General features: G+C 52.9%; 1 protein-coding gene across 1 annotated transcript in view; it reads left to right on the forward strand.

Annotated features, from left to right (window-relative positions):
- Positions 1-9147, forward strand: part of GON4L (gon-4 like) — a 45925-nt gene that overhangs the window by 25349 nt on the left and 11429 nt on the right. Inside the window, exons 21-24 of the mRNA XM_033136344.1 lie at positions 1030-2691; positions 4427-4724; positions 5525-5706; positions 6259-6456. Of these exons, the coding sequence (XP_032992235.1) occupies positions 1030-2691; positions 4427-4724; positions 5525-5706; positions 6259-6456 (2340 nt within the window). The remainder of the gene's footprint in view (positions 1-1029; positions 2692-4426; positions 4725-5524; positions 5707-6258; positions 6457-9147) is intronic.

The raw sequence follows: 9147 nt of genomic DNA on the forward strand, positions 1-9147 counted from the left end.
CCGTATTCATTGCCAGTCCATGTAAGGACAGTTCCATGCTAAATGGAGCAATGGTTTGATTTGGTGTAAGGCATTTTCTTTATCTTCCTGTTCAAGCCTGCATTTTATCCAGCACCATGAGGACTGGAAGCTTACTTTATTTCCAGGGGAAGGACCATAGCTCAGTGGCCAAGCACATGCATTGCATATATAGAATCACAGAACCGTGGAGTTGAAAGGGACCCGAGTGACATGTAGTCCAGCTCCCTGCAACGCAGGAATCTCCACTAGATAATACAAGACAGATGGCCATCCAACCTCTGCTTAAAAACCTCCAAGGAAGGAGAATCCACCACCTTCCAAGGCAGTCTGTTCCACTGTTGGAACCGCTCTTGCCGCCAGAAAGTTATTTCTGCTGTTTCGTTGGAATCTCCTTTCTTGTAACTTGAAGCCATTGGTTCGAGTCCTACCCTCTGGAGCAGGAGTAATCAAGCTAGCTCACTCTTCCATGGGGCAGCCCTTAAGATATTTGAAGAAGGCTATCCTACCTCCTCTCAGTCTCCTCTTTCCCAGGCTGAACATACCCAGCTCCCTCAACCGTTCCTCCTAAGGCCTGGTTTCCAGATCCTTGATCATCTTGCAGAAAGTCTTGAGATTTAATTCCCAGCATCTCCATGTAAGGCCGGGAAACGGGTCCATGCCAAAAGTCCTGGAGAGCCACTGCTAATCAGTGTAGACATATACTTCCCTGTATATACTAATATGCTGGGCTCAGGATGAGATCTGGGTCCCCACAATGCATAATTCACCCCTTGGAACTCGCTGCCACAATAAGTGCTGAAGACCACAGTAATAGAGCTGAGCTACATGGGCCCAATGGCCTGACTTGGTGTAAGGCAGCTTCTTGTAACCCCTCAACTGCTCTTGAGGTTCAGAAAAGCCCTCCTCCAATCCTCCATCCTGTGTATTTAACGATCGCTCTGCTTTAGGCATAATTCTGCTTTGTCTCTTTCCCCTTCCCTGGCCCTTTCTTGTTGTTTCTTCCTCCAGGCCAGCTTGCCATCCATCCAAGAGGCGCTGGAGCAAAGCGCTGGAGCTGTGTCCAGCTTCCCCTGCTCCGATCCTGACCTGGATAAAGTGGGGAGGGATCCCGCGGAGACTGCGAGAGATGAGAAATACCCCCTGCGCATGCCCGAGGGTTTGCAGCTGACCCTGAGGCCCCTTAACAGCCGCTTATGCCGGAAGGCCTGGAGGTGGCAGAGACCGGCGGCTGCCAAGCCCCTCCCTGTCCGGCCAGGCCTTTGCCTGCTCCCCGCCGGCACCAACCACTACCTGAAGGTGGCCGCCCGGCAGCCTCAGCCGGAAGCCCCTCCCAGCAAGCCTGCAGGGCGCGCCCCACGCCTGATACAGCCTGCTCCGCTAGTGCAGCCCTTGCCAGGGGGGATTCAGCACTTGAGCCTGCTGCCGGCCTCAGGGAGCGGTGCCGGCTTTGACCTCCAGGGGGTGCTCTCCGCTCCACCCCATTCCGGCTCCAGGACCTGTTTGGCTACCACTCTGCCCCAGGACTTGGTCTCCTCCCTGCCGGTTGCCTTCCAGACCAAGATGATCCCCCCAGCGCTGCCTGCGACGAGGGTCCGGAAGCCCAGTGCCCCCAGGGGCTACCAGAAGAAGAAGAGCCCCAAAGCCGCCCCCCTGTTCAAGCCCGCTCCCCTCCTGCACCCGGCCCCGGTCATCTTCACTGTCCCGGCTGGTGCCGTGAAAGTGGTCGGCATCGGCAATGGCTGCAACGTCCTGCGCCCGTTAGCGGCGAGCGCCGCAGGCAGCGCTGCTCAGCCCATCCCCATCACCACCTTGCTGGTCAACCCCAACCCTTTCCCGTGCCCATTGAGCCAGCCTCTAGTAACCCCTCCAGCACCGTCACTGGTGGTGACGTCCAATGCCACCGGCTCCCCTGTCCCCACGTCCGCCAAGGATTCAGCGTTCGCTAACCTGCCTGCCGGTGGAATCGCATCCCCGGAGCCGCAAGAGCCGTCGCCAGTGGTCTCCGTCAGTGAAGACAGCGGCCGGTGGTCGTCCGATCCTGACCGTAGCGTCCCAGGAGAGACTCCCGTCGAAGGGTGCCGGGAGCCAAGTGAAGGGAAGCCTGCTGATCTGGGGGCCCCGGGGCCCTTCTCCTCTTTGCCCGAGATGGGGGAGATTGTGAAGGTTGAAACAGAAAAACCCAGAGACCTCCCTCGAGTGGCATCCCCTGTTCCAGAGGAGCTGAGCTCCGCAGGCAGCCCTGTCAGAGAGGAACTGTTGTTGGAACTGGGGCAGGAGCTGGATGTGGAGCAGACACCGGAGGGTGCCACTGAGCAGAAGGAAACACACGGCAAGCCGGGCTCCCGCCAGAACGAGGAGAGAGGCCAAGGCGACGGCCTGCAGAGCGTAGCCGGCGCAGTGGAAAACAGCAGCAGCAGCAGTTCTCCTGAGAACGCCTGCAACTCTGCTGCTGGGGGGTCCGATTCTGGCACTGCCTTGGAGAAGGATCTGCCCACCGCAGGTTGCTGTGCCATTGGGGGGATTCCCGCCAAGCAGGAGACGTCGGCAGGCGAGAAAGAGGGGCTGGAGGAGGAGGAGGAAGAGGACTTTGATGATTACACTCAAGATGAGGAAGATGAGGAAATGTCATCCGCCTCAGAGGAGTCGGTCCTCTCTGTACCAGAGCTGCAGGTAGAGCTGTTTTGTCCGGTGGTGGGGGGACAAAACAAAAACGACTGTGGGGAAAGAGGGTGGGGAGAGACATGCTTTCTGTGGCGGTACCAGGGCCGAAGAGAAGGGGGAATTGCCCCAGGCCTGCTTTCTTTTCCATGGGGCTTCTTGCGAGAGCGAGTGGACGGGGTATGGCCTCTTCTCGGATGCCCTATTCCACCTATGGAGAAGCATAGAATCTGCTGTGTGATGTGGATTTCAGTGTATCTTGATTCTAGATTTTCATTTTTCCGGTATTTGTGTCAGATAAGCAGAGGTACACATGAATGTTCCTGCCAACCTGGCAGTTCGAAAGCACGTCAAAGTGCAAGTAGATAAATAGGTACCGCTCCGGCGGGAAGGTAAACAGCGTTTCCGTGCGCTGCTCTGGTTCGCCAGAAGCAGCTTAGTCATGCCGGCCACATGACCCGGAAGCTGTACGCCGGCTCCCTCTGCCTATAGAGCGAGATGAGCGCCACAACCCCAGAGTCTTCCGCAACTGGACCTAACGGTCAGGGGTCCCTTTACCTTTACCTTTACACATGAATGTACCAAGCTTCTATTGAGCATTTGAAACTTGCCACAGAGTGCATGCAGAGTAGACCACACAGATGGAAACACTGAAGAGACGCAAAGAGAACTTTGCATGATTTAATAACAAAACTCCTCTAACATACATCTTACATAGTGTCTATAATCGTCACCCGTCCACCCACCCACCAGAGGGCAGAGTAAGGTACATACGGCACATTATATACCATTCACAATTGCTGACACAGCACCTGCTACACAGCTGTAAAAACTAGGCCAGGATATGCACCCTGGCTTTTAAAGTGGTATGCATCCTGTGAAACAATAACGAACCCTAACATTTAAACAAACTATTCAACAGCTTCTAGTTCTTATGGTTGTGGGATATACATTTCGCTGTTCCTTTCCCTTCCTTTCTCTTGCCCCAAACCATTAGAACAGGGGCAGGGAGCCCTTTTCAACTTGAGGGCCGCATTCTCTTCTGGGCAGCCTTTTGAGGGCCGCAGGTCATTGGTGGGTGGGGCACATGCAAAAGCAGAAAGGGCAGTGAATGTAGAATTTGAAATTCTTTCTCTATATGTTGTTTTATTGTCAAATGTATTTGGGGTGTTCTGTGGGAAGCAATTAGGAAATGAAATAAAATAAAATGAAGAGACAGAGTAGCCTGAGTGGCGAGTCTCACACATTGGGGTGGCAGGGCAGAAGGAAGGGAGCCCAACAGCAGGTGGCGCCAGAGACAATCAGAGGCAGAGCAGGGCCAATGGATGGGTGGAGGTATCCTCTAGTGGTAGCTGGTGCCAGTTGGGGCGGAAGGTGGGGAGCCAAACAGTAGGTGGCGCCAGCGACAGGCAGAGCTGACTGGTACTAGTTTTGTTCCCCTCCTCCTAGCTGAATTCTACAAGGGCAGCGGTAAGGGGAGGAGGCTGACAGCCAACGCCTCCCCCTAGATTGGCTATTAGTAAGGAGGTGGGGGTTGGCTAAGAGCAGGCTGAACCTGCTGGGGCAGTAAGGAGCCACCTCTAGCCGTTCGGCAAGCTTCTTCTTCACTAGGAGTCACTGCCTGCCCCAGCTGAGTTCCAGCTTCATAGCTAGAATGGACCACGCTGCTTCTGGCACAGGGTGGGGCAGATGAGGCGGGAATTATGTCGGAGAGCTGACAAGATGCTTTGGTCCTTGTCCGCTACAGGAAACGATGGAGAAGTTGACGTGGCTGGCCTCTGAGAGGCGCCTGAGCCAGGAGGGCGAATCCGAGGAGGAGAATTCCCAGGAGGAGAACTCTGAGCCGGAGGAGGAGGAGGAAGAAGAGGAAGAGGAAGGGGAAGGGGAAGGGGAAGGGGAAGGGGAAGGGGAAGGGGAGAACTTGGAAAGCTTGCAGAAAGAGGATGAAATGGCCGACGAGGTCGCAGATCCCAGAGACGGGCCGGCAGAGTCTCTTGCCCTCACTTGCCCTGCCCCGGAGGTAGAGCCCAGCAGGGACGCCCCAGGTGAGTCGCAGGCAGCAGAATTGGGGAGGGGACCTGGCCCCGTCTCCTTGGGACACGTAGGAACAGAGCAGGTTGGCTTCTGCCAAGGCAAACCATTGGTCCTCTAGCTCAGTGTTGTCTACACTGGCTGGCAGCGGCTCTCCAGGGTTTCAGGCAGAGAGTCTCTCCCAGCCCTACCTGGAGATGCCATTGGGGACCGATCCTGGGAATGTTCTGCATGCATAGCAGATGCTCTACCATTGAACTATGGCCCTGCCCCAATACAAGTTGAAAAGAGTGTGTGTGTGTGTGTGTGTGTGTGTGTGAGAGAGAGAGAGAGAGAGAGATTGAGTCATAAATAAATCCCCCTTGGCTATCTGCCTGGATCTCTTAGAGAGAATCAGGACTGAGGGATTCCAATAATAATAATAATAATAATAATAATAATAATAATAATAATAATAATAATAATAAGTTGTTGTTGTCAGTATCATTATTCTGCCTTGCATCCTAAGGTCTCAGAGCAGGTTACAGCATCAAAGCGCAATATTAAAAGCAAAATCTCACAAGACAGTATGACTCGAGTTTTGCTTCCTCCATTCAGTCATTTCGCGCATTAAGATGTATTTGCTCCTTTTCGTTCTGCTTCTTCCTGCCATGGGAGGGGGTCGTAGCCTGGAGGGTCACTTGGTCTCTCCCCCCCCCCCGGTGTGCTTGATGCAAGATCTGCCATGCAGAAGGCAGCTCTGGCAACCCTGGAAAGGTGGGACACCCAGCCTCTTCCATGGACTGCGGTCGGATCGCTTTCTGTGTTTTTCCAGGAGAGAGCACCAAAGCACCGGGCAAAAGCCGCGGCTCCCACCGAGCGCGAGCGAAGAGAGGCCGGGCTCGTGCCAGCAAAGACACCTCCAAGCTGCTGCTCCTCTACGACGAAGACATTCTGGAGAGGGACCCCTTGCGGGAGCAGAAGGACTTGGCCTTTGCCCAGGCTTACCTGAGCAGGGTAAGGAGGGGCCCCCTCACCAACTGCTAAGTTGGGACGCAGAGTTGCAAGCGACCTTAAATTGGGAGAGAGTTCCAGATGTTCACCAAACCAGAGAGTGCTTAGGTCCTGTAGACCGGGGAACCTCAATCCTGCAGACCAGATGTGGCCCCTGATAGCTCTCTTTCCAGGCCAAACCTCTTCATAGCCCTCTGCAGCTTTCTTCAAGTGCTTTCTCCTGGCTGGACCACATCCTTGATGGCGCCTCTTGCTTCTCTGAATGGGGGATTCCCAGCGAAAGACGCATACTGCCTCCAGCAGTGGAGGAAAATCGTAGCCATCAGGGCTGGCAGCCATTGGTAGCTTTATGCTCCTCCACAAATTTGCCCATTCCTCTTCTAAAGCCATCCATTTGGTGGCCTTCACTGCTTCCTTTGGGAGCGGCGGATGCCTAGCTCTGCAATGAAGCCTGTGGGCTTGTGTGGTTGCTTTGGGATTTGGGGCTTGCTCTGCGCACGAGGGGCGTTTCTCCCCACGCTCCGTTTGAGCTAACGCCGGTGTCTTCCTCCGCAGGTGCGCGAGGCCTTGCGGAACGTCCCCGGCAAGTACGAAGAGTTCCTGCACATCATCTACGAGTTCGAGAGCAATGCCCAGAAGCAGACGGCTGTCGACCTCTATGCGGGACTGCGGAACCTGCTAAGGGAGTGGCCGCAGTTGCTCACTGACTTTGCTGCTTTCCTCTTGCCCGAGCAGGCCCTGGAGTGCGGGCTGGTATGTAGATGTGCTGGGGGTAGTGGAGCTCACTTGGGTTGCTGGGGCAGCGGGAGGTCGGGAATCCAAGGACGGCTCACTCGGTTCTGCTACCTTGAATCAGCAACCCCACCTTACGACTTGACCTTTAAAGCCCTAAACGGCCTCAGCCCTGTATACCTGAAGGAGCGTTTCCACCCCCATCGTTCAGCCGGGACACTGAGGTCCAGCTCTAAGGGCCTTCTGGTGGTTCCTTCACTGCGAGAAGTGAGGTTACAGGAAACCAGGCAGAGGGCCTTCTCAGTAGTGGCACCCTTACTGTGGAACATCCATCAGATGTCAAGGAGATAAATAACTATACAGCTTTTAGAAGACATCTGAAGGGAGGCCCTGTGTATGGAAGGTTTTAATGTTTGATGTTTTATTATGCTTTTGTTGGAAGCTGCTTGGAGTGGCTGGGACACAAATAATAAAATTATTAATACTGCAAAGTTACTGGGGCCGTAAGTGGTTTTTCAAAAGGTGTGTGATTGCCCTTCACATGCCACCCCAGCCTCACTTGGGAGCTGCTTCTCCCTGATGCCTTCTCACATGACCAAGGGCTGCATTGAAGGGGGCAAATTTCCCACCTGAATTCTGTGCCTTTTTATAAATTAGTTTTTGTATGTGAGGTTATGATGTCTAGCTTATTGGGGGTCAGGGGCAACACAGGGCACCTGCTGATTGCTTGGAAATCTTACTTGCCCACCTCTCTGGCTTCTACCCAGTATTTGCCCACAAAACTAAAAGTACAGTGCATCTTTTCAGCCATAGGGACTAGAAACTTTGCATGTTAACAAAAGCTGAGATTCTGAAGGCTCTGACTTCTTTTGAGCAAGCAGACTGGGGCATCTGTTGCTTGCACTGTTGTCTGGGTCCGAGCGAGAGGGCAGGTAAGCAAGCAGGTGGCAGTTCTGAAGAGGAGGGGCAGGACCAGTGGGCTCTTTGCTGGGGTGAGGGGCATCAGCAGGTGCCTGATTCTGGTGGCATCAGCTCTCTGTGTTGTGCAGCTTCACTGATCTGTACCTGGGTTTGTTGCCTGTTGTTTGCCACCTGCTGGCCAGGTAGGGAATTTCACTTTTGGAGCTCCCCCCCTCCCCCCCCCCAAAAAGAACCCAGGTGGTGATTGGACAGTGCCAGCGATGTCAGGATGGCACATGAACAGTGAAGATTGGACTTCCGGTTAGGTGCCGGTCAATGGCGGACGGGAGTCCGACGGCTCCGTCCTCCGCTAGGCTTTAGGGACTTCCGTGCCTGCGCCACGGGTCCCTTAAAGCCACGGGAAGAGCGTCCCGTGGACCTGAGCTTCGTGGGTCCCAGACGTGCCGTCTCCGTTCCCGATTGACCCTCGTAAGGGGGAAAATCGGGCGAGCGGAGCGCCGGCACGGGACTGAAGAAGCGTCTGCCTGCGGAGGATCAAAGCAGCGATCCCGCCAGACTCGAGCACCCGGCACTTCCTGCATAGAAATCTCCAAAGAAACTCTGTAAGTTAAAGAACTGGATTATTTTTACAAGTTTAAAGAGCACTGCTTGCAGAGGAAACTGCAAAAGGAAGCCTGTTCCCTTTGTACTGTTTGCGCGAGCTTGGTAGCGCTAAAAGATCAAAGCCGCGACTAACGGAAAAGTTTTGCGAACTCTGCCAAACTTCTTAAAAGTGGTTTAAAAGTTGCTTAAAGTTTGTTTTAAGACTTAAAAACAGTTGATATGGCAAAAGAAGACGCCCCTCACCCTCTGGATTAGGATTCCGGGTCAGTAGCGGGCTGTGATATATTGTTGCCATTTTTTCTTTGTTGGTGTCTCAGTGACTGTTTACCAGTGGAGACATTTTGACTTCTTTGTAACCAGATACAAGCTACTCTATAGACTTTGGCGGTAACACTGCAAGCCAAGAACTGTTACTGACTTGGGCTACATGAAAGTGGACCCTTCTTGGCTTTAAGGAATTTATACTTTGGAATTTAAACTCTTTGCCTAAAAGTTGGACTTTTGGGACTGGTGTGGGCTCCTGGCTCAGCAGTCTCTTTGTTCTCAGAACTGATCTGCTGGCCACCTGGTGTTTACTTTTGGGACTGTTGGCCTTCTACTGTGAATGTCTGAGATTGTTACCACAGCAACTGGAGTGACCTTGAGATTACAGTTGCAGAGCCCACAGGGAATGGAAACTAGATCTAAAGGAACTGGCTCTGAGAAAAGAAAAGGCTCTGTTTCCCTAACTCTACAGGAACAAATGGAGAAATTGGTTGCTAGTGTGGCAGAAATTGCAGCAGGATTGAAAAGCGTTACTGATGGGCTGAAGCAAACACAAGATCAAGTCTCATCAGGAAATACAGCAGTGAATTCAGCGATAGAAAAACTTCAAGCGGATATAAAAGCTGATATTAAAAATTCTACGCAGACCCTAGAAAAATCAATTGGGCAAATTGAGGAGAATGTAAAGAAGAACAGAGAAGAGATCAATAGGATTGGGCAAGAGGTGACCACCTTGAAAAAGGACTCAGAGGAAATTAAAGTGGTCAAGGAAAAAATAAAAAAGGTGGAGGAAAAATTGGATAACTTAGATTTGGAACAGATAGAGAATATTGGAACACGACAGAGGTCTGTGGAAGAGTCTCTTGCGTTTCTGCAACTACATCAAAGAGAGGGCAACATCCGCCTAAGAAATCTTCCAGAAGT

Source organism: Lacerta agilis, chromosome 17, assembly GCF_009819535.1.
Source record: "Lacerta agilis isolate rLacAgi1 chromosome 17, rLacAgi1.pri, whole genome shotgun sequence".
In the NCBI taxonomy this organism is placed as follows: domain Eukaryota; kingdom Metazoa; phylum Chordata; class Lepidosauria; order Squamata; family Lacertidae; genus Lacerta; species Lacerta agilis.